General features: G+C 48.8%; 1 protein-coding gene across 7 annotated transcripts in view; it reads right to left on the minus strand.

Moving 5' to 3' along the window:
* Positions 1–25058, minus strand: part of RILPL2 (Rab interacting lysosomal protein like 2) — a 36725-nt gene that overhangs the window by 10499 nt on the left and 1168 nt on the right. For 2 of the 7 annotated variants that reach the window (XR_010135838.1, XR_010135837.1), the window contains exons 2-4: positions 19003–19154; positions 12016–12129; positions 2398–2648 (exon numbers count right to left, since the gene is read on the minus strand). Coding sequence is in view for 5 of the 7 variants with exons in the window: in XM_054528429.2 (XP_054384404.1) it covers positions 2570–2648; positions 12016–12129; positions 19003–19154 (345 nt within the window). In the remaining 2 variants the exon portion in view is untranslated. Of the gene's footprint in view, positions 1–151; positions 2649–4447; positions 4981–12015; positions 12130–19002; positions 19155–25058 lie in introns of those variants that run through there. The other 5 variants (XM_054528429.2, XM_024257524.2, XM_054528430.1 and 2 more) reach the window with 5 other exon arrangements.

Consider the following 25058-nt stretch of genomic DNA (forward strand, 5'->3'; position numbering starts at 1 on the left):
GCTATATTTATTTGTTCATTTTACTTTTTGTAGAGATAGGGTCTCACTATGTTGCCCAAGCTAGTCTCAAACTCCTAGCCTCAAGCGATCCTCATGCCTCACCCTGCCACAGGGCTGTGATTACAGGCATGCATGAGCCACTGTGCCTGACTTATTTGTTCTTTTTTTTTGAGATGGAGTCTTGGTCTGTCTGTCACCCAGGATGGAGTGCAGTGGCGCAATCTCAGCTCACTGAAACCTCCACCTCCCGGGTTCAAGCGATTCTCCTGCCTCAACCTGAGTAGCTAGGATTACAGGCGTGCATCACCACACCCAGCTAATTTTTGTATTTTTAGTAGAGACGAGGTTTCACCATGTTGGCCAGGCTGGTCTCCTGACCTCATGATCTGCCCATCTCCCAAAGTGCTAGGATTAAAGATGTGAGCCACTGCGCCCAGCCCTATTTGTTCATTGTAAAAGATGACTGCTGGCCAGGCACGGTGGCTCATACCTGTAATCCCACCACTTTGGGAGGGCGAGGCAGGCGGATTATGAGGTCAGGAGCTGACATCCTGCCACTGCACTCCAGCCTGGGCGACAGAGTGAGACTCCGTCCCAAATAAATAAAAGATGATTGCTACAGCAACCACTTCCTGTGCCTTCTGAGACTTGGCTTGAAAACCTACTTTTTTTTTTTTTTTTTTTTGAGACAGAGTCTCATTCTGTCGCCCAGGCTGGAGTGCAGTGGCATGATCTCAGCTCACTGCATCTTCTGCCATCCAGGTTCAAGCAATTCCCCTGCCTTAGCCTCCTGAATAGCTAAGTTTTGTATTTTTAGTAGAGACAGGGTTTCGCCTTCTTGGCCAGGCTGGTCTTGAACTCCTGACTTTGTGATCCACCCACCTTGGCCTCCCAAAGTGCTAGGATTACAAGCGTGAGCCACTGCGCCTGGTGAAAACCTACTTCTAAGCCTGTTCCTCCCCGGTCTAGGTTTGTAGTTGGAATCCTGCAGTGTGAGAACCGCCAGAGCTCAGCTGACGTCACAGCTCTGTTATCTGTGGTCAAGCTAGGCCCATCTCTAGGAGAATCACCCCAGGACTTATTTTCCAAAATGCCCGCCTGCCAGCATCAGATTTTACCAAGAGTTGCACTCCAAGCATTTCTCACCGTAACTTTTTTTAGTCTCCTGGGGTACCACAGCCACCCAGGCCATCTTAACCTTTCTCTCTGAGTGGGTTCTCTTACCCTATCTATCCCCACAGGGAGGCAGGGGAGCATTTATGTATTTGGAGACAGGGTCTCACTCTGTCACCCAGGCTGGAGTGCAGTGGTGTGATCATAGCTCACTGCAGCCTCAAACTCCTGGGCTCAATTAATCTTCCCGCCTCAGCCTCCCCAGTAGCTGGGACTACAGGTGCTCACCACCATGCCTGGCTAATTTTTTATTTTTTGTAAAGATAGGGTCTTACTATGTTGCCCAGGCTGGTCTTGAACTCCTGGGCTCAAGCAATCCTCTCACCTTGGCCTCCAAAAGTGCTGCAATTACAGGCTTGAACCACTATGCCTGGCCAGGGTTGCAGTGTTACACAGGGTTCTAGGGATTAGGAGCCCTGATCTAACGATGCTGTTGAGACAGTGTTCTGGACTAGACTCTTAAACACTGCCAACTCTTCCTGGAAGGCAGAGTGGTTGAAGCCTGGTTGTGGACTTTGTATCTGGGCTCAAGTACTGCTTCTACCACTTTCTAGCTGAGGACCTTGGACAAGACTTTTCACCCATTATGCCTTAACCTCCTTGGGAGGACCCCAAGGACAATAGTGATACCCATCCCACAAAAGTATGTGGGACAGCATCGGAAAGGTACTTAGAACGATGCAGGCGAGGCATACAGTAAATTATTACTATTACTAGGACTTGCCAGCGACTCTGGACCCATAGACTTGGCAGCTCCGCGCCCGGGCCTTGGAATCAGGCCTGCATTTGTCTCCTGGGCAAGCTGCTTCCTAGCTCCACAGCCAGAGTTTCAGTTTCTAAACCTATAAACTGGCCGGGCACGGTGGCTCACGCCTGTAATCCCAGCACTTTGGGAGGCTGAGGTGGGCGGACCATGAGGTCAGGAGTTCGAGACCAGCCTAGCCAATATGGTGAAACCCCATCTCTACTAAAAATACAAAAATTAACCCAGTGTGGTGGCATATGCCTGTAGTCCCAGCTAGTCGGGAGGCTGAGGTAGGAGAATCTTGAATCTGGGAGGCGGAGATTACAGTGAACCCAGATGGTGCCACTGCACTCCAGCCTCGGCGATAGAACAAGACTCCGTCCCCCCCACCCCCCACCCCCCAAAAAAAAGCCAGGTGCGGTGGCTCACGCCTGTAATCCCAGTGTGTCCGGAATTGGTGGGTTCTTGGTCTCACTGACTTCAAGAATGAAACCGCGGACCCTCGCGGTGAGTGTTACAGTTCTTAAAGGCCGCGTGTCTGGAGTTTGTTCCTTCTGCTGTTCGGATGTGTTCGGAGTTTCTTCCTTCTGGTAGGTTCGAGGTTTCGCTGGCTCAGGAGTGAAGCTGCGGACCTTCACGGTGTTACAGCTCTTAAGGCGACGCGTCTGGAGTTGTTTGTTCCTCCCGGTGGGTTCGTGGTTTCGCTGGCTTCAGGAGTGAAGCTGCAGACCTTCAGGGTGAGTATTACGGCTCATAAAGGCAGTGTGGACCCAAAGAGTGAGCAGTAGTAAGATTTATTGCAAAGAGCTAAAGAACAACGCTTCCACACTGTGGAAGGGAACCCGAGCGGGTTGACACTGTTGCCGCGGGCAGCCTGCTTTTATTCTCTTATCTGGCCCCACCCACATCCTGCTGATTGGTAGAGCCTAGTGGTCTGTTTTCACAGGGCCCTGATTGGTGCATTTACAATCCCTGAGCTAGACACAAAGGTTCTCCAAGGCCCCACCAGAGTAGCTAGATACAGAATGTCGATTGGTGCATTCACAAACCCTGAGCTAGACACAGGGTGCTGATTGGTGTGTTTACAAACGTTGAGCTAGATACAGAGTGCCCATTGGTGTATTTACAATCCCTGAGCTAGACACAAAAGTTCTCCACGTCCCCACCAGACTCAGGAGCCCAGCTGGCTTCACCCAGTGGATCCCGCACTGGGGCTGCAGATGGAGCTGCCTGCCAGTCCCGTGCCGTGCGCCCGCACTCCTCAGCCCTTGGGTGGTCGATGGGACTGGGCGCCATGGAGCGGGGGGTGGCGCTCGTGGAGGAGGCTCTGGCCGCACAGGAGCCCACGGAGGGGGTGGGAGGCTTAGGCATGGAGGGCTGCAGGTCTTGAGCCCTGCCCCACGGGAAGGCAGCTAAGGCCCGGCGAGAAATTGAGCACAGCGCCGGTTGGCTAGCACTGCTAGAGGACCCAGTACACCCTCCGCAGCCGCTGGCCCGGGTGCTAAGCCCCTCATTGCCCGGGGCCGGCAGGGCCGGCCGGCTGCTCCGAGTGCGGGGCCCGCCAAGCCCACGCCCACCCGGAACTCCAGCTGGCCCGCAAGCGCCGCGCGCAGCCCCGGTTCCCGCTCGCGCGCCTCCCTCCACACCTCCCTGCAAGCTGAGGGAGCGGGCTCCGGCCTTGGCCAGCCCAGGAAGGGGCTCCCACAGTGCAGCGGTGGGCTGAAGGGCTCCTCAAGTGCCGCCAAAGTGGGAGCCCAGGCAGAGGAGGCGCGGAGAGCGAGCGAGGGCTGTGAGGACTGCCAGCACACTGTCACCTCTCACCAGCTCTTTGGGAGGCCGAGGCGGGTGGATCACAAGGTCAGGAGATCGAGACCATCCTGGCTAACACGGTGAAACCCTGTCTCTACTAAAAATACAAAAAAATTAGACGAGTGTGGTGGCAGGTGCCTGTAGTCCCAGCTACTCAGGAGGCTGAGGCAAGAGAATCGCGTGAACGTAAGAGGCAGAGCTTGTAGTGAGCCAAGATCGCGCCACTGCACCCCAGACTGGGCGACAGAGCGAGAGACTCCATCTCAGAAAAAAAAAAAAAAAAATCTATAAACTGGTGCACTAGTACCGGTCCCCATCTCCCCAGGTTATGAGGAACAAATGAGATAATCCACAGAGCAGGCGAAACACATTGAGTAAACCACTGTTATTTACTAAGAAGACAGGCTCACGGAATGGTTGCGGCAGCCTCATTAGTTCCTTTGCAAAGTGCAGACACCCGCTCTCTGTTTCATTGATTCCTAAATGCATTTTGTTCACATCTTAAGACCTCTGAAATCAGGATGAGTCCTAAAATCGATAGCTTCTTAACATTTTAGTTTGCAGCAATCTTTCCCTTCATAGTGACACCAAATAATAGTGCATCGCTTAAACTGAATGAATGCAATTGATTCATTATACAATGAAATGTAGATATGTGACATATACATACATACACCGTGTATACCATCGTAACTAAGAGACCACTCTAGATAAGCTATGGAAAGTATAAAAATCATTTTACTTTAATATAAAATCACATAAAGAAAGGCATGTTGGCTAAATCAAATATTCACTAAATATCAGTGAAGTCACCACTGGAATCTCAATAGCACATTTTCCTGCTTTCTTTTCTCCCTTCTGCTAACCATTGAAAACCAGGGTCATCCGTGGGAGCAGATGAGTAGGACATGTGTCTGCATGCTGGAGGCCCTGGGGGTTGATGTGGGAGCAGGAAGTGGACCCCCCCACCCTGCACATCCCTTCTGTTTTTCTTGATTTCAGCCTCACTGGCCCAGGCCAAATCTTCAAGGGTGTCTAGTTCTGCAGCCAGGGAGAAAATGATGCCAAGAGAACCTCGTCTCCTCCCTCCTCAGTCTGCTTTGAAGGGGAAATAAATACACAGGCCCAGTATGTCTGTGTGGCACAGGGAGGTGGTTTTGCCAGGCATCTTGGAAGGTTGTCTTCTAGACTCAGAGCCATAGCCTTAGTTGTGGCCTTGGATCTAGGTCTGTTTCCCCGATCGAAAAAAGAACCTGGTGTGGAGACAGAGAGGGGTCAGGGTAAGCAGAAGGAACAAAGCAAGGGGTGCAGAAACCCCCATAAAATTTCTAAGTAGCTCTTGCAGCTGTTGACTCAAAAATATGTCCAGGCCAGGCATTGTGGCTCACGCCTGTAATCCTATGATTTTGGGAAGCTGAGGCAAGAGGATGAGGATCGCTTGATCCCAGGAGTCTGAGACATGCCTGGGCAGCATAGTGAGACCCCATCTCTAAAAAAAAAAAAAAAAAAAAATTAACCAGGCGTGGTGGCACACACCTGTAATCCCAGCTACTCAGGAAGCTGAGGCAGGAGAATCGCTTGAACCTGGGAGGCAGAGGTTGCAGTGAGCCGAGATTGCACCACTGCACTCCAGCCTGGGTGACAGAGCAAGACCCTATCTCAAAAAAAAAAAAAAACGAAAAAGCAAAAAAAAAAACACAAAAAACCCGGGTGCGGTGGCTCACGCCTGTAATCCCAGCACTTTGGGAGGCGGAGGCAGGCGGATCATGAGGTTAGGAGATCGAGACCATCCTGGCTCACACGGTGAAACCCCGTCTCTACTAAAAATACAAAAAATTAGCCGAGTGTGGTGGCGGGCGCCTGTAGTCCCAGCTGCCTCGGGAGACTGAGGCATGAGAATGGCGCGAACCCGGAAGGCGGAGCTTGCAGTGAGCCGAGATTGCGCCACTGCACTCCAGCCTGGGCGACAGAGTGAGACTCCGTCCCAAAAACAAAAACAAAAGCAAAAAAAAATTCATTCATTCATTCATTCACTCATTCATTCTAGTAGCTCATTAAGTTTATCTGACCCTGAAAGGGTGGCCCACGCTCATTAGCCACTAGCCACATGTCCTCAGGCTAGCTCATGCACAGAACACACATTTCACTTTTGCTCTATTAGGCTCAAACTCCAATTAGGTGTCCTAAGCTCCCGTAGAAGGACGCTGAAAGAAATGAGTAGCTTATGCCTTCTGGAAGCCTGATTTGCAACAAGATAGCCAATGGAAGTCCTAAATGAACACCTTCACTTCGGACACCTGGGTGGAGGTGCTCTTTCATTATCTTACCTCAGAAGACCCTTGTGGAAGAAACACTTCCATTAGGCTGGGTGCAGTGGCTTACGCCCGTAATCCTAGCACATTGGGAGGCTGAAGCGAGCAGATCGCTTGAGCTCAGGAGTTCCAGACCAGCCTGAGAAATGTGGAGAAACCCCATCTTTACCAAAAATACAAAAATTAGCTGGGCGTGGTGGTGAACACCTATGGTCTCAGCTACTCGGGAGGCTGAGGTGGTAGGATCGCTTGAACCTGGGAGGCGGAGGTTGCAGTGAGCTGAGATCAAGCTACCGGACACCAGCCTGGGTGACAAAGTGAGACCCCATCTCAAAAAAAAAAAAAAAAAAAAAAAAGGGAAAAAGAAACACCCCCATTGGCCTTACTTTGACCCTGTCTCCCAATCCTTCTCCACAAGGCAACCAGAGTGAGCTTTTTGTATGTAAATACAGTCATGTTACTCTCCAGCTTAAAACCATCCAATGTCTCTTCCCAATGTACCTAGAATAAAACCCACAGTCAGCACCGGAATCCACGTGGCCCTGGGTGACCCAGCCCCTCCCACCTCTCCAATCCCGCCTCCATTCTCTTCCCTGTTCCAGTCACCATGGTCTTCTGTTCTGAAAATTTCTTTCTTTTTTTTTTTTTTTTTGAGACAGAGTTTCACTCTGGTTGCCCAGGCTCAAGTGCAATGGCATGATCTCGGCTCACGGCAACCTCCGCCTACCGGGGTTCAAGCAATTCTCCTGCCTCAGCCTCCTGAGTAGCTGGGATTGCAGGCATGCGCCACCATGCCCAGCTAATTTTGTATTTTTAGTAGAGATAGGGTTTCTCCATGTTGGCCAGGCTGGTCTCGAACTCCGGACCTCAGGTGATCTGCCCGCCTTGGCCTCCCAAAGTGCTGGGATTATAGGCAAGAGCCACTGCGCCTGGCCTGTTCTGGGAATTTCTGTAGCCTGAAGCTCTTACACTTACTGTTCTGTCTACCAGGAATGCTCTTTTGTTTTGGTGGGAGACGGGATCTTGCTCTGTCATCCAGGCCGGAGTGTAGTGGTGTGACCATGGCTTACTGTAGCCTGGACCTCTTGGGCTCAAGAGATCCTCCCAAGTAGCTGGAACTACAGGCACGTACCCAGCTATTTTTATTCTTTTTTGTAGAGATGAGGTCTCTACAAAAAAGTTCTCTATGTTGCCCAGGCTAGTCTCAAACTCTTGGGCTCGAGCGATCCTCTGGCCTCGGCCTCCCAAAGTGCTGGGATTACAGGCATGAGCCACTGCGCCTGTCCTGGAATGCTCTTCCTTCCGGTCTTTATTGTACTTCAGTGATCAGTTTGAATGTCACCTCCTCCTGTTCACTCTCTGACTCCCTCTACTAGAATGTGAGCTCCATGAGCCAGAGACTTTAGGGTCTGTTCACTGCTGTATCTTCAGCACCTACAACAGTGCCTGGCACATGGTAGACCCTCAGTAAATATTTGTTGAATGAATGGAGTACAGGAAAGCTGCAGCCTACTGTCCTGACACCTGGCAACTAAGAGGGCACATATCAGTGTGGTCCAAGGGTTCCCCAAATCAGAATTGCCCAAGGAACTTGTGAAAAAAATCCAGATTTCTGAGCTTCATCCAAGAACCACTGACTTGATTTCTTTTTCTTTTTCTTTCTTTTTGTTTTTTTTTGAGACAGAGTCTTGTTCTGTTGCTAGGCTGGAGTGCAGTGGCGCAATCTCGGCTCACTACAGCCTCCGACTCCTGGGTTCAAGCAATTCTCCTGCCTCAGCCTCTTGAGTAGCTGGGACTACAGGCATGGGGTTTCACCATGTTGGCCAGGATGGTCTCAATCTTCTGACCTTGTGATCTGCCCGCCTCAGCCTCCAAAAGTGCTGAGATTATAGGTGTGACCCACCGCGCCTGGCTTTTTTTTTTTTTTGAGACGGAGTCTCGCTCTGTCACCCAGGCTGGAGTGCAGTGGCGCGATCTCGGCTCACTGCAAGCTCTGCCTGCTGGGTTCACGCCATTCTCCTGCCTCAGCCTCCCGAGTAGCTGGGAATACAGGCGCCCACTACCACACCTGGCTCATTTTTTGTATTTTTAGTGGAGATGGGGTTTCACCGTGTTAGCCAGGATGGTCTCCATATCCTGATCTTGTGATCTGCCCGCCTTGGCCTCCCAAAGTGCTGGGATTACAGGCGTGAGCAACTGCGCCCAGCCTACTGACTTGATTTCTGAGAATCTGAATTTTACACAAGCACCTCATTCTTGGTATAAGAGGCAGCATCTGAAGAACTATGGGATCAACTCTGGTGCACAGACATGAGGGAAGTATTCAGAGGAAAGCGCATAGCATGTTCCAATGCTGGGACACGGCTCATTCAACGTGGGACAGGGAGAGGTCCTTGGGCATTTCCCACAGCCAGGCTGAAACTGCCTGTTGCTCCAGTTCTATTCTGGTTATCAAGAGGATATTGACTCCCTTTTTTCTTTTTTTTTTTGAGATGGAGTCTTGCTCTATTGCCCAGGCTGGAGTGCAGGGGTGTGATCTCAGCTCACTGCAACATCCTCCTCCCAGGTTCAAGTGATTATTCTACTTCAGCCTCCCAAGTAGCTGAAATTACAGAGGCCATGGCTAATTTTGTATTTTTATTTATTTATTTAATTTTTATTTTTATCTATTTATTTTTTTCAGACGGAGTCTCGCTCTGTCGCCCAGGCTGGAGTGCAGTGGTGCGATCTTGGCTCACTGCAACCTCTGCTTCCCAGGTTAAAGCGATTCTCCTGCCTCAGCCTCCCAAATAGCTGGGACTATAGGTACATGCCACCACACCCAGCTAATTTTTGTATTTTTAGTAGAGACGGGGTTTCTTTTTTTTTTTTTGAGACAGAGTCTTCCTCTGTTGCCCAGTTTGGAGTACAGTGGTGTGATCTTGGCTCACTGCAACATCCGCCTCCGGGGTTCATGCCATTCTCCTGCCTCAGCCTCCTGAGTAGCTGGGATTACAGGAGCCTGCCACCATGCCCGGCTAATTTTTTTGTATTTTTAGTAGAGACGCGGTTTCACCATGTTAGCCAGGATGGTCTCGATCTCCTGACCTCATGATCCTCCTGCCTCGGCCTCCCAAAGTGCTGGGATTACAGGCCTGAGCCACTGCGCCCGGCAGAGACGGGGTTTCACCATGTTGGCCAGGATGGTCTTGATCTCTTGGCTTGGTGATCCGCCCACCTCGGCCTCCCAAAGTCTTGGGATTACAGGCGTAAGCCACTGTGCCCGGCCTATTTTTATTTTTTTTGAGACAGAGTCTCGTTTTGTCGCCCAGGCTGGAGTGCAGTGGTGCAATCTCAGTTCACTGCAACCTCTGCCTCCTGGGCTCAGGCGATTCTCCTGCCTCAGCCTCCGGAGTAGCTGGGATTACAGGCACCCGCCACCACGCCCGGCTGATTTTTGTATTTTTAGCAGAGACGAGGCTTCACCATGTTGGCTAGGCTGGTCTCGAACCCCTGACCTCAGGTGATCCTCCCACTTCAGCCTCCCGAAGTGCTGGGTTTACAGGCGTGAGCCACTGCTCCCGGCCGAGTTTGACTCTTGATTCCATTTCCTGGGCATCACCATGTGCAGCAGGAAACATTTTGGAAAGGTGTTTTCCCTGCCGTAGATTCCATGTAGCCCAAGATTAAGGGTGAATGCACTTAGGAGGTAAATAGATGCGGCTTCAGGTCTGAGTTCCACCGCCACTGACCCGCTGTGTAACCTTTGCAGGTCATTGATCCACTCTGACTCTCAGTTTGCCCATCTGTAAAACAGATCTCCTGAGTAGATGTTTACTCAGTTCAGTGTCCGGCACATGGCAAATGCTCACTAAGTGGGAGCTACGGTGAATCTTTTTTTTTTTTTTTTTGAGACAGGGTCTCACTCTGTCACTCAGACTGGAGTGCAGTGGCGCCATCTCGGCTCACCTCAACCTCCGCCTCCCAAGCTCAAGTGATTCTCCTGCTTCAGCCTCCTGAGTAGCTGGGATTAAGGCGAACGCCACTACTACCCAGCTAATTTTTGTATTTTTTAGTAGAGCCAGGGTTTCACCATGTTGGCCAGGCTGGTCTCGAACTCATGACCTCAAATGATCCACCCACCTCGGCCTCCCGAAGTGCTGGGATTACAGGTGTAAGCCACTGTGCCTGGCTTAGCTATGGTGAATCTTAAGGTATGGGGAATTATCTTTTCCTTTCCCCAGTCCTACTTCATCTCATCAAATTAAACCCAACAGCCTCTGAGTAATATTGGGAAGAAAACTGCTATTTCCCTGCCCACCATACTTAGCTCACATGAACCACTGCCCCCAGAGGAAGAACCATGACTTTGCTTTCTGGAAGCTACATGCCTGACTGCCTCTTCCTTTGGTTCTTTCCTGAGCTGCTGCTGCTGCTGCTGGGCCAGAGGCGTTCTCCCCTGTGCTCCTGCCCCTTGCCCTCTGCCCCTGCTCCCTTCCAAGCTCCTCAAGGTCCTGTCTCTGAGAAAGAAGGCCTGGGTTATTCCTTTTTTTTTTTTTTGAGTCTCGCTCTGTTGCCCAGGCTAGAGTGCAGTGGCGTGATAATAGTGATAATAGCTTACTGCAGCCTCAAACTCCTAGGCATAATCTCGGCTCACTGCAACCTCCACCTCCCGGGCTCAAGCGATTCTCCTGCCTCAGCCTCCCGAATAGCTGGGATTACAGGCATCTGCCATCACGCCTGGCTAATTTTTGGATTTTTAGTAGAGACGAGGTTTTGCCATGTTGGCCAGGCTGGTCTTGAACTCCTGACCTCAGGTGATCTGCCCGCCTCAGCCTCCCAAAGTGCTGGGATTACAGGAGTGAGCCACTGTGCCCGGTCATCGTTATTATCATTTTTGTTTTCTTTCTTTCTTTCTTTCTTTCTCTCTTTCTCTCTCTCTCTTTTTTTTTTTTTTTTTTTTTTTGAGATAGGGTCACGCTCTGCTACCCAGGCTGGAGTGCAGTGGCGTGATAATAGTGATAATAGCTTACTGCAGCCTCAAACTCCTGGGCTTAAGTAATCCTCCAGTCTCATCCTCCTGAGTAGCTGGGACCACAGGTGCAGGCCACCATGCCCAGCTAATTTCACTGGATCTCAGCCAAAAGACCGACAAATGATAGCAGCTAACTAAAAAAAAAAAATTGACCAGGCACAGTGGCTCATGCCTGTAATCTCAGCAATTTGGGAGGCTGAGGCAGGTTGGTCACGAGGAGTTAAAGACCAGCCTGACCAACATGGTGAAACCCCATCTCCACTAAAAATACAAAAATTAGCCAGACATGGTGGCGCATGCCTGTAATCCCAGCTACTCGGTAGACTGAGGCAGGAGAACTGCTTGAACCTGGGAGGCAGAGGTTGCAGTGATCCGAGATTGCACCACTGCACTCCAGCCTAGGCGACAGAGTGAGGCTTTGTCTCAAAATAAAAAACAAACAAACAAAAATGATGCTTTTTCGTTGACATGGGGTCTCACTTTGTTGCCCAGGCTAGTCTCAAACTCCTGGCTTCAAACGATCCTCTTGCCTCAGCCTCCTGTAATCTCTGTTGAGATTACAGGTGTGAGCCATTGCATCCAGCCTGGTCAAACATCACAGGGAGGCAGTGGAGTGTAGAAGCCAGACTTCCTTGGGTTCCTGACTTCACTATTTACCCTCTGTGCGACCTTGGGCAAATTACCTTACCTCTCAGTAGCTATTTCTCCATGTGTAAAATAGTATCTACCTTGTAGGGTCACTGTGACGATTCGATGAATTAATATATGCCAAGTGCCTAGGCTACTGCCTGGCAGATATCATTATAATACACTGGCATGGAGTTTTCCCACGAGCTACAGCACCACAACCAGAAGAGTAGAGGGCCTCCCTGCCATGGGCAGCTGGCCAGCCTCTGCTTGCCCCCGACTACTTCCTTGAGTTATTATTTGGTGGGACCGGGGGGCAGCAAGGTGACACTTACAGCTTTTTTATGATTGTCTTCTCCTCCTTGTTCCTGCCAGCATTGTTGGCCCTAGTAACCACAGCATCTTTTTCTCTTCTTCCTCCTGGGCCTTCTCTTGGTGGAATCAGGCCACTGGGAAATGGGGCAAAAAATAAATGGATTATTTTATTACAGACCTTTTTTTTTTTTTTTTGAGTTGGAGTCTTTCTCTGTTGCCCAGGCTACAGTGCAGCGGTGCCACCTCAGCTCACTGCAACCTCTGCCTCCCGGGTTCAAGCAATTCTCCTGCCTCAGCCTCCTGGATAGCTAGGACTACAGGCGCCTGCCACCATGCTTGGCTAATTTTTGTATTTTTAGTAGAGATGGGCTTCACCATGTTGCCCAGGCTGGTCTCAAACTCTTGACCTCAAGTGATCCATCTGCCTCAGACTTCCAAAGTGCTGGGATTACAGGCATGAACCACTGAGCCTGGCTTTTATTACAGACCTCTTATCTGTGCAGCTCTGAAAATAAAGGGTCTTAATGATGATGATGATGATGATTATGGTAATATTACGGTTGAAAGCACTAGAGTCAGAGAAATTCTGTTTAAAATTAGAATCTTCCCTCTACCTTTCCAATGTGATGCCTCTTGTTTCTTTTTTTTTTTTTGAGACGGATTCTCGCTCTCTTGCCCAGGCTGGAGTGCAGTGGCACGATCTCGGCTCACTGCAAGCTCCGCCTCCCAGGTTCCCACCATTCTCCTGCCTCAGCCTCCCAAGTAGCTAGGACTACAGGTGCCCGCCACCATGCCCAGCTAATTTTTTGTATTTTTAGTAGAGACGGGGTTTCACTGTGTTAGCCAGGATGGTCTCAATCTCCTGACCCCGTGATCTGCCCACCTCAGCCTCCCAAAGTGCTGGGATTACAGGCGTGAGCCACCGTGCCCGGCCCTCTTGTTTCTTTCTCTTACCTAATTGCATTGGCTACTGCTTCAAGCTTCTCAGTTTTCTAGGAATATGATTGTGTATAAATTCTCTAACTTAAGGCTTGGTTTCCTAACCTATAAAATGAGTCTAATAATGGTACCTACCTCAAAGGATTGAGTGATTATCTAAGATGATACATAGTGCTTAACATTCAACAAATATTTATTAAGCTACCTACTGTGGTTAATAAATATTTTGTCTCTGAACTGTTTTGTCTCTGAACAAAACAGACAAAATATATTCTCTCACATAATTTATATTCCAGTGGGAGAAGGAAACAGTCAATAAAGAAATAAGTAAAATAAAAGTATAAATTGTAAGTCAGATGTTGATAAGAGTTAGTTTTTTTTTTTTTTTTTTTGAGACAGAGTCTTGCTCTGTCGCCCAGACTGGAGTGCAGTGGCACGATCTCGGCTCACCGTAACCTCTGCCTCCCGGGTTCCAATGATTCTCCTGCCTCAGCCTCCCAAGTAGCTGGGATTACAGGTGTGCACCACCATGCCTGGCTAATTTTGTATTTTTAGTAGAGACGGGGTTTATCCATGTTGGTCAGGCTGGTCTCGAACTCCCAATCTCAGGTGATCCACCCACCTTGGCCTCCCAAAGTTTTGGGATTACAGGCATGAGCCACCACACCAGCCCCTTCCCAATTATGTTACCAAAAAATTTCCTTTTGTGTTTAAGCTAGTTTAAATTGGACTTCTGTCACTTGCAACCATAAGAAGACTGACCAAAATGAAACATTTCAATTATGGCACAGTACAACTCATTACATCCACTTAAGCATTTTGTTGCAGTGCCCACTAGTAAATTTACCCCCATGGTGTTGTCCCCTTGCTGTGGACTGAATTGTGTGTTTTAATTTTTTTATTTTTATTTATTTTTTAAAATTTTCATTTATTTATTTTTTTCAGACAGAGTCTAGCTCTGTCACCCAGGCTGGAGTGGTGGCGCTATCTTGGCTCACTGCAAGCTCCGCCTCCCAGGTTCACACCATTCTCCTGCCTCAGCCTCTCGAGTAGCTGGGACTACAGGCGTCCGCCACCACGCCCGGCTAATTTTTTGTATTTTTAGTAGAGACAGGATTTCACTGTGTTAGCCAGGATGGTGTCGATCTCCCAACCTCGTGATCCGCCTGCCTCTGCCTCCCAAAGTGCTGTACAGGCATGAGCCACCGCGCCCGGCCTTATTTTTATTTTTTTTGAGATGGAGTTTTGCTATTGTTGCCCAGGCTGGAGTGCAGTGGCGCAATCTCGACTCGCTGCAACCTCCGTCTCCCAGGTTCAAGCGATTCTCCTGCCTCAGCCTCCCGAGTAGCTGGGATTACAGGTGCAAGCCACCATGCCTGGCTAAGTTTTTTGTATATTTAGTAGAGATGAGATTTCACCATGTTGGCCAGACTGGTCTCGAACTCCTGACCTCAGGCAATCCGCCTGCCTCGGCCTCCCAAAGTGCTGGGATTACAGGCGTGAGCCACTGTGCTCAGCCATTACTTAATATTGTTATCAATAATTAAAAAAAATTTTTTTGAGACAAGGTCTTGATCCATTGCCCAGGATCATCATCTTGAACTCCTGGGCTCAAGTGTCCCTCCTGTCCCAAACTCCCAAAGTGTTGGGATTACAGGCATGAGCCACCACACCCGGCCTAAATTTTTGTAATTATAAAATATTGTATTATTTATATTCTAATTTTATTTTATTTTTGAGACAGAGTCTCACTCTATCGCTCAGGCTGGAGTGCAGTGGCAAAATCTCTGCTCATGGCAACCTCCGCCTCCCGGGTTCAAGTGATTCTTGTGCCTCAGCCTTTTGAGTAGCTGGGATTACAGGTGTGTACCACCACACCCGGCTAATTTTTGTATTTTTAGTATTGACGGAGTTTTGCCATGTTGGCCAGGCTGGCGTTGATTGAACTCCTTGACCTCAGGTGATCCACCCTCTTTGGCCTCCCAAAGTGTTGGGATTACAGGTGTGAGCCACCTGCCCAGCTGATATTTTATTATAGATACTTATTATAATAATGATTTAACAAGAAGCATCATCTAAAATTTCCATTTTTCCATGATCTATTATTATATAAATTAAACTTGGTGACTAAAAACAATGGTGACATAATCTCCAATGATGACTCTTTCTTTTTTTTTTTTTTGAGACGGAGTCTCGCTGTCGCCCAGGCTGGAGTGCAGTGGCGCGATCTCGGCTCACTGCAGGCTCCGCCCCGCAGGTTCACGCCATTCTCCTGCCTCAGCCTCCCGAATAGCTGGGACTACAGGTGCCCGCCTCCTCGCCCGGCTAAATTTTTTTGTATTTTTAGTAGAGACGGGGTTTCACTGTGTTAGCCGGGATGGTCTCGATCTTCTGACCTCATGATCTGCCCACCTCGGCCTCCCGAAGTGCTGGGATTACAGGCGTGAGCCACCGCGCCCGGCCAACTCTTTGTTATAATTGGCTTTTTTTTTTTTTTTTTTTTAAGATCAGGTGTCACTGTGTTGCCCAGGCTGGAGTGCAGTTGCTATTCACGGGTGCAATCACTGCCCACTGAAGCCTCAAATTCCTGGTCTCATGGGATCCTCCTGCCTCAGCCTCCCAAGTAGCTGAGACTACAGGCACTGAGACTACAGGTGCACACTGCTGTGCCTGGCTTCTTATGGTTGGCTCTGTGGTCCACCTGCTAGCCTGAGCTTCTCACTTGGCTGTGTTCAGTGGGGCACTGGCCGAGGGCTGTGCACAGCTGGGGCTGTCAGCAGGTGCGCCCTGGTTCTCCTTCACATGACCTCTCCATGGGGCTCCACCTTGAGCTTCCTCACAGAATGGTGGTCTCAAGGCAGCATTCTAAGAGCACAGAAACAGAAGCAAGGCCTCTTCCCACCTTAACCCCGGAGGCCTAACAGCGTCACTTCCACCCTGTTCTCGCAGTCAAAGCAAGTCACAGAGCCAGCCTACATGCAAAGAGAGGGAAAGCAGAATCCACGTCGATGAAAGGAGTGGCAAAGTCTCATTGCAAAAGGTATGCAGGGTGGGAAATACTGCTGTGGCTCTCTTTGGAAGCAACCTACCATATTTCCCTGGAATTCTGATTTTTTTTCTTTTTGAGATAGAGTCTCGCTGTGTCGCCCAGGCTGGAGTGCAGTGACACATCTCGGCTCACTGCAACCTGTACCCCCTGGGTACAAGCAAGTCTCCTGCCTCAGCCTCCCAAACAGCTGGGACTACAGGCATGCGTCACCACACCTGGCTAATAATTTTTATATTTTTAATAGAGACGGAGTTTCACCATGTTGCCCAAGCTGATCTCAAACTCCTGACCTCAGGCAATCTGCCTGCCTCGCCCTCCCAAAGTGCTGGGATTACAGGTGTGAGCCACCACACCCGGCTGTAATCAATTTATTACCAGTAAATTATCTGTGTGAGTTTGGACCTTCAAATGGATGCAGTTGCTATGAGAACATCTCAGCTTCCCCACAATATATAACACTAGAGACGAAGCAGAATCCTGCCTCTCTTGGCCTGAGCCAGATGGAAAGTGTGCGTCTCTTGTTCTCTGAGAATTCAAAACTAGAAAGAAAGTGTGTGGTTTTGCCCACTAACAAGCTGCTCACGACACCAGCAGCCTGGCAGTTTCTCTTTTTAACTACCTGTGCCTGAACTACTTATTATTTTTTTTTTTTTTTGAGACAGAGTCTCGCTCTTCCGCCTAGGCTGGAGTGCAGTGGTACGATCTCGGCTCACTGAAAGCTCCACCTCCCGGGTTCACGCCATTCTTCTGCCTCAGCCTCCCAAGTAGCTGGGACTACAGGCGCCCGCCACCACGCCCGGCTAATTTTTTGTATTTTTAGTAGAGATGGGGTTTCACCATGTTAGCTAGGCTGGTCTCGATCTCCTGACCTCGTGATCCACCCGCCTCGGCCTCCCAAAGTGCTGGGATTACAGGTGTGAGCCACCGCGCCCGGCCCTGAATTACTTATTAAATGAGACAGAGGTCTTTCCATGAGCACGGTTCCAGCCTCAGCAAAAGGGAGACAATAAATGTGGCTTCTTACAACGCTTCTGCTGTATTGCTGCTCTCTTAAAGATGCTACGTTTAAGGAATTTAAAGAATCATATCACTTGGGCTTTGTTTCATTTTCGATCAGGGTATGTCCTTAATTCCAAGCTTTCATGATCTAAATGCGGCGTGCTAATTAAAAGCACAGGCTCTGATGTCACATTGTCTGAGGTCACATCACCACTGTTGCCACCACCTCTTAAGCAGGTGCCCACCTCTCTGGTCCTCAGCTCACCATAGTGATAACATTACCTCTACTCACAGTCTTGCTGTGAGCACTAATTGAAATGATGCTTGGGATACATTTAGCAGAGTGCCTGGCACATGGTGAGTATCAATAAATACTAGCCAACACGACATTTTTATTCCCCTGGTTTTTCCTTCCTCTACCTATAAGAAAACATACTTCGTTTAACTCAGTGTTTCCCAGAATTACTTGACTACAGAGCTCCCTTTTCAAAAAATACCTAAGTAAAGGAAAACATTTTGGGAAATAGCACAAATGGAAATAGCTACGAGTCTCAACGTGATTATGGCAACGGCTTTTTTATAGCCTCTCTTGCTTGTCCTACAATCTATTCTGTATATGGTACCACTGCAGTCTTTTTTAACTTTCCTTATTTTTTTTAAATTTCTTTTTAGAGACAGGGTCTTGCTATGTTGCCCAGGCTGGCCTCGAATCCCTGGGCTCAAGTGATCCTCCCGCTTCAGGCTCCCTAAGTGCTGGGATGTAACACTGCACCAGGCCTTTTTGTTTTTGTTTTTGTTTTGTTTTGTTTTTGAGAAAGAGTTTTGCTCTTTCGCCCAGGCTGGAGTGCAGTGGCACGATCTTGGCTCACTGCAACCTCCGCCTTCTGGTTTCAAGTGATTCTCCTGCCTCAGCCTCCGAAGTAGGTGGGATTACAGGCACCTGCCACCACACCTGGCTAATTTTTGTATTTTTTAGTAGAGATGGGGTTCTACCATGTTGGCCAGGCTGGTCTCGAACTCCTGACCTCGTGATCTGCCCGCCTCGGCCTCCCAAAGTGCTGGGATTACAGGCGTGCCACCATGCCCAGCTGTTTTTGTTTTGTTTTGTTTTGTTTTGTTTGAGACAGAGTCTTGCTCTGTCGCCTAGGCTGGAGTGCAGAGGCGCAATCTCGGCTCATTGCAACTTCTGCCTCCCAGGTTCAAGTGATTCTCCTGCCTCAGCCTCCTGAGTAGCTGGGACTATAGGCGTGAGCCATCATGCCCAGCTAAGTTTTGTATTTTTAATGGAGACTGGCCTCTTGTCATTCTCTTGATCAAAACTTTCCAATGGCCAGGTGCGGTGGCTCACACCTGTAATCCCAGCACTTTGGGGAGGCTGAGGCAGGTGGATTACTTCAGCCCAAGAGTTTGACACTAGCCTGGGCAACATGGCGAGACCCTGTCTCTACAAAAAATAAGAAAACTAGCTGGGCATGGTGGCATGCACCTGTGATCTCAGCTACTTGGGTGGCTGAGGTGGGAGAATCGCTTGAACCCAGGAGACGGAGGTTGCAGTGAGCCGAGATCGCACCACTGCACTCCAGCCTGGGTGACAGAGTGAGACCCTCAAAAAAAAAAAAAAAAAAAGAAAAGAAAAGCAAAGCCAGGCACGGTGGCTCACACCTGTAATCCCAGCACTTTGGGAGGCCGAGGTGGGCAGATCACGAGGTCAGGAGATCGAGACCATCCTGGCTAACATGGTGAAATCCCATCTCTACTAAAACTACAAAAAATTACCCAGGCACGGTGGCGGGTGCCTGTAGTCCCAGCTACTGGGGAGGCTGAGGCAAGAGAATGGCGTGAACCCGGGAGGCGGAGGTTGCAGTGAGACAAGATCGCGCCACTGCACTCCAGCCTGGGCAACAGAGTGAGACTCTGTCTCAAAAAAACAAAAACAAAACAAAACAAAAACAAATACGTAACCTAGCAAGAAATTCTGGGCCAGGTCTGGGTGCAGGACCCTCCAGGCAGTAGAGCCCACCTCTTGTAGCACTGCAGCTCTTCCTGCACCACCAGGAGCTGTGACTTGAGTTTGTTGCGTTCCTGCAGCACATCCCTTAGCTCCTGCAGAGTGAAGCGGGGTCGGTTGGGATCTGTCAGGTCAACCACCATTTTGTTTGGGCCCAGGTTCACCTGGAAGAAAAGACGCAACCTTTGCAAGCAACTCTATATAATTAAATTATTATTGTTATTATTATTATTATTATTATTATTATTATTATTATATATTTTTAGAAGGAGTCTCTGTTGCCCAGGCTGGAGTGCCTTGGCACAATCTTGGCTCCCTGCAACTTCGGCCTCCCAGGTTCAAGCGATTCTCCTGCCTGAGTCGCTGGGATTACAGGTGCCCGCCATCACGCCCGGCTAATTTTTGTATTTTTATTAGAGATGGGGTTTTGCCTTGTTGACTAAGCTGTTCTCAAACTCCCGACCTCAGGTGATCTGCCTGCCTCGGCCTCCCAAAGTGCTGGGATTACAGGCATGAGCCACCGCGCTCTGCAGCGTGGCCATTCTTTTAAAAATTAAAAATAGAATTACCATTTGATCCAGCAATTCCAATTCTGTGTATTTCTGGAGCACTGAAGGCAGGACCTGAAGAGATATTTGCATACCCATGTTCATAGCAGCATTATTTATTTATTTTATTATTATTTTTTTGAGATGGAGTCTTGCTCTGTCACTCAGGCTGGAGTGCAGTGGCATGATCTTGTCTCACTGCAACCTCCGCCTCCTGGGTTCAAACGATTCTCCTGCCTCAGCCTCCTGAGTAGCTGGAATTACAAGTGTGTGCCACCACGCCTAGCTAATTTTTTTTTTTTTTTTTTTGAGACGGAGTCTCACCCTATTGCCTAGGCTGGAGTGCAGTGGCACAATCTCGGCTCACCGTAAGCTCTGCCTTCCGGGTTCACACCATTCTCCCGCCTCAGCCTCCCGAGTAGCTGGGACTACAGGTGCCCCGCTACCACGCCTGGCTAATGTTTTGTATTTTTAGTAGAGACAGGGTTTCACCATGTTAGCCAGGATGGTCTCGATCTCCTGACCTCGTGATCTGCCCACCTTGGCCTCCCAAAGTGCTGGGATTACAGGCGTGAGCCACTGCACCCAGCCTACGCCTGGCTAATTTTGTATTTTCCATAGAGATGCAGTTTCGCCATGTTGTCCAGGCTGGTCTTAAACTCCTGGCTTCATGTGATCCACCCGCCTCAGCCTCTCACCACAGCAGCCAAGGGATAGTAGCAGCGACCCAAGTGTCCATGAACAAATGAATAGATAAACAAAGTATGGTATATGCCTCCAACAGAATATTATTTGGCCTTCAAAGGCAAGGAAATTCTGACACGTGCCACAACATGAATCAATCTTGAGGATATCATGCTGAGTGAAATAAGCCAGGCACTTAAGACAAATATATGATTTCACTGATATGAACAACCTACAATAGGTAGATTCAGAGGGACAGAAAGTAGAAGAGTAGTTACTGGGGGGCCAGGGGAGGGGAAGGAGAAGTTGTTACTTAACAGGTCAGAGTTTCAGTTCTGCAAGATGAAGAGAGTTCTGGAGACAGATGGTGGTGATGGCTGCACAACAGTGTGAATGGACATGCAGCTGAACTGTACACTTAAAAATAGTTAAGATGGGCCGGGCGCGGTGGCTCACGCCTGTAATCCCAGCACTTTGGGAGGCTGAGGCGGGCGGATCACCAGGTCAGGAGATAGAGACCATCCTAGCTAACACAGTGAAACCCCGTCTCTACTAAAAAAATACAAAAAAGTTAGCCAGGCGTGGTGGCGGGTGCCTGTAGTCCCAGCTACTTGGGAGGCTGAGGCAGGAGAACAGTGTGAACCTGGGAGGCGGAGCTTGCAGTGAGCTGAGGTCCCGCCACTGCACTCCAGCCTGGGCGACAGAGCGAAACTCCATCTCAAAAAAAAAATATATTTAAGATGGTAAATTTTATGTTACTGTATTTTACTACAATTTATTTTATTTTATTTTTTTTCTTTTGGGACAGAGTCTTGCTCTGTTGCCCAGGCTGGAGTGCAGTGGCATGATCTCAGCTCACTGCAACCTCTGTCTCCCAGGTTTAAGCAATTCTTCTGCCTCAGCCTCCCTAGTAGCTGGGATTACAGGTGCCTGCCACCAAGCCCAGCTAATTTTTTGTATTTTTAGTAGAAACAGGGTTTCACCATGTTGGCCAGGCTGGTGTCGAACTCTGACCTCAGGTGACCTGCGCCCATCTCGGCCTCCCAAAGCGCTGGGATTACAGGCATGAGCCATCGCGCCCAGCTTTACTACAATTTAAAAAACCAAAAAGAGGTCAGGAATAGTGGCTCACGCCTGTAATCCCAGAACTCTGGGAGGCTAGGGCGGGTGGATCATTTGAGCCCAGGAGTTAGAGACCAGCCTGGATAACATGGGAAACCTCATCTCTAGAAAAAACACAAAAATTAGGTGGCCATAGTAGCACACGCTTATAGTCTCAGCTACTAGGGAGGCTGAGGTGGGAGGATCACCTGAGCCCAGGGAGGTTGAAGCTGCAGTGAGCAGTGTTCAAACCACTGCACGCCAGCCTGGGTGACAAAGTGAGACCCTGTCTCAAAACATACAAAGAAAAAAAACAAGGCATATTTTTGTGAACTGTCTAGTGGCACTAAACATTCATTTTCTTAATTCATGCATTTTCCCTATCCCTGTTCTTAAGGCTGCGGTTTGGGAAGAAAATATGCCATCTCATCTGCCGCCTGATGAAACTTGTCCACTTTGCCCCATATGGGAAACTACCCAGCCCCTGTGCACACCACGCTGTTCTCAGCTCATAATGGGGACTTCCTCCATATCCTTGTGCCCAGACAGGGAGGCAAAAATAACACAGAATGTGGCTGAGCAACCCTGCACAAGTCATTTAACTTTCCTTGACTCTCAAAAGCCAGGCTACAAGTCATCACACTTAACCATGTCACTTGACAGATACTAAAGTAGAATATTATCTAGAAATACAATTGTCACTATCACTTAGGAATAGGTGAAATAAATTACCAGGGGTCAGAGAAGGTATGAGGCAAATAATAATAATAATTAAGAAGAAGAAGAAGAAGAAGAAAAAAAAAAAAGTTACCAGGGAAGCTACAGGGAAACTTCACACTTCCCTGTGAATTTCGGTGACTCTGTTCCTGTTCTTTCCTGGCTTACTTCTTGGTTTGTATACTTTTTTTTTTTTTTTTTTTTTTTGAGACGAAGTTGTCTCGCTCTGTTTCCAGGCTGGAATGCAGCAACGTGATCTCAGCTCAATGCAACCTCCGCCTCCCGGGTTCAAGCGATTCTCTTGCCTCAGCCTCCCGAGTAGCTGGGACTACAGGCATGTGCCACCATGCCCAGCTAATTTTTGTATTTTTAGTAGACACAGGGTATGTTGGCCAGGACAGTCTCAGTCTCTTAACCTACTGATCCGCCTGCCTTGGCCTCCCAAAGTGTTGGGATTACAGGCGTGAGCCACTGCGCCCAGCCTTGGTTTGTATACTTGGTTTTTGTTTGTTTGTTTGTTTTTGAGACAGTCTTGCTCTATTGCCCCAGCTGGAGTGCAGTGGCACGATCTTGGCTCACTGCAACCTCCGCCTCCCGGGTTCAAGCGATTCTTGTGCCTCAGCCTCCGAGTAGCTGGATTACAAGCATGTGCCAGCAGGTCCAACTAATTTTGTATTTTTAGTAGAGACAGGGCTTCACCAGGTTGCCCAGGCTGGTCCCGAACTCCTGGCCTCAAGCGATCTGCCTGCCTCGGTCTCCCAAAGTGTTGGGATTACAGGCCTGGCCTGGTTTGTATACTTGTATTCTGGTTCTAGGACTGTGTGTGTGACCTCTCCCACTAGATGTGAGCTTCTTGAGGGCAGGGACCTTGTCTACTTTATCTCCATAGCCCCAGAGCCTAGCATCAGTCACTGCAGTCACTCATCAAATGTTAGTACAACAAGTAAGGTCAAATGTCTGTATTTTAGGATGGAGTATTTAGGACTAGCATCTCTGAATTAAGATCCGGACTTCACCTCTTAACTTGCCGTTAAGTCCTTAGGTAAATTACTTAACTGTTCTGTGCCTCAGTTTTGTAAAACAATAATAGTGTGAGGATTAAAAAAGACATCGTCCACTTACAGCAGCTTTTTTTTTTTCTTTTTTAACTGTGGCTGGAGACCTGCTAGTAGGTCATAAAATTAATGAGTTTCAACAAGAATTTTAAAAAACTAGGCCGTGCACGTTGGCTCACGCCTGTAATCCCAGCACTTTGGGAGGCTGAGGTGGGCGTATCACTTAAGCCCAGGAGTTCGAGACCAGCCTGGGCAACATGGTGAGACCCCATCTCTGCAAAAAATACAAAAATTAGCCAGGCGGTTGGTGTGTGCCTGTAGTCCTAGCTACTTGAGAGGCTGAGGTGGGAGGATTGCTTGAGCCCAGGAGTTTGAGGCCTCAGTGAGCTGTGATCACACCATGGTATTCCAGCCTGGATGACAGAGAAAGCTGTCCCCGCAAAAAAGAATTTTTTTTTTTTTGAGACAAAATCTCGCTCTGTCACCCAAGCTGGAGTGCAGTGGCGCGATCTCAGCTCACTGCAACCTCTGCCTTCTGGTTTCAAGCAATTCTCGTGCCTCAGCCTCCTGAGTAGCTGGGATTACAGGCAACTGCCACCACACCCGGCTAATTTTTTTTTGTAGTTTTAGTAGAGATGGAGTTTCACCATGTTGGCCAGGCTGGTCTCGAATTCCTGACCTCGTGATCTGCCGCCTTGGCCTCCCAAAGTGCTGGGATTTCAGGCGTGAGTCATGGCACCCAGCCAGATGATTTTTAACGTATGTGTAGATCCCTATATCCATACCCTGATTAAGATATGGGACACTTCTAGCTCTCTATCAATTTCCCTTCTGTCCCCCCCCACACCAGTTTGCCTTCTATAACTATAAATTATTTTGCCTGTTCATGAATTTTATTTAAATGTACAGTAGGGCCGGGTGCTGTGGCTCATGCCTGTAATCCCAGCACTTTGAAAGGCTGAGGTGGGTGGGTCACTTGAGGCCAAGAGTTTGAGACCAGCCTGGCCAACATGGCGAAACCCCATCTCTACTAAAAAAGAAAAAAAAAAAAAAAAATTAGCCAGGCGTGGTGGCACATGCCTGCAAACCCAGCTGCTCAGGAGGCTGAGGCAGGAGAATCGCTTGAACCCAAAAGGTGGAGGTTGCAGTGAGTCGAGGTCACGTCACTGCACTGTACAGTCTGAGCGACAGAGCAAGATTCTGACTCAAAAAAAAAAAAAATCTACAGTAGTTTCTCTTTTGTGCCTGGCTTCTTTCTCTCAATGTTACATCTGTGAGATTCATTCACACTGTTGTGTGTATCAGCACCCTGTTCTTTTTCTCTGTTGCATAGTATTCCATATATCACAATTTCAAAACTCAATTGGGTTGCATTTAGATTGTTTCCAGTTTGGCAGTAGAGACTAAAGCTGCCCTGAATCTTCTTGTCTATGTCTTTTTGTGGTCATATGCACTAATTTCTCTTTAGGTAAAATGTGTTTCTTGTCCAAGTGTGGTGGCTCACATCCACAATCCCAGCACTTTGGGAGGCCAAGGTGGGAGGATTCCTTGAGCTCAGGAGTTTGAGACCAGCCTGGGTAACGGTGAGACCCCCATCTCTACAAAACTTCAAAAAAGTTAGCCAGGCATGGTGGCACATGCCTGTACTCCCAGCTACTTGGAAAGCTGAGGCAGGAGAATTGCTTGAGCCTAGGAGGCCAAGGCTGTAGTGAGCCGTGTTTGCACCACTGCACTCTAGCCTGGGCGACAGAGCAAGACCCTGTGTCAAAAAAAAAAAAAAAGTGTTTCTTGCCCTAGGTCAAAGGTTCTCAAACTGTGGACCCTGGGCCAATAGCATCAGCATTAACTGGGAACTCGTTAGAAATACAGATTCTGGCCAGGCAGGGTGGCTCACACCTGTAAACCCAGCACTCTAGGAGGCTGAGGCTGGGGGATCACTTGAAGCCAGGAGTTTGAGATCAGC

Source organism: Pongo abelii, chromosome 10 (assembly GCF_028885655.2).
Source record: "Pongo abelii isolate AG06213 chromosome 10, NHGRI_mPonAbe1-v2.0_pri, whole genome shotgun sequence".
NCBI classification, from domain to species: Eukaryota; Metazoa; Chordata; class Mammalia; order Primates; family Hominidae; genus Pongo; species Pongo abelii.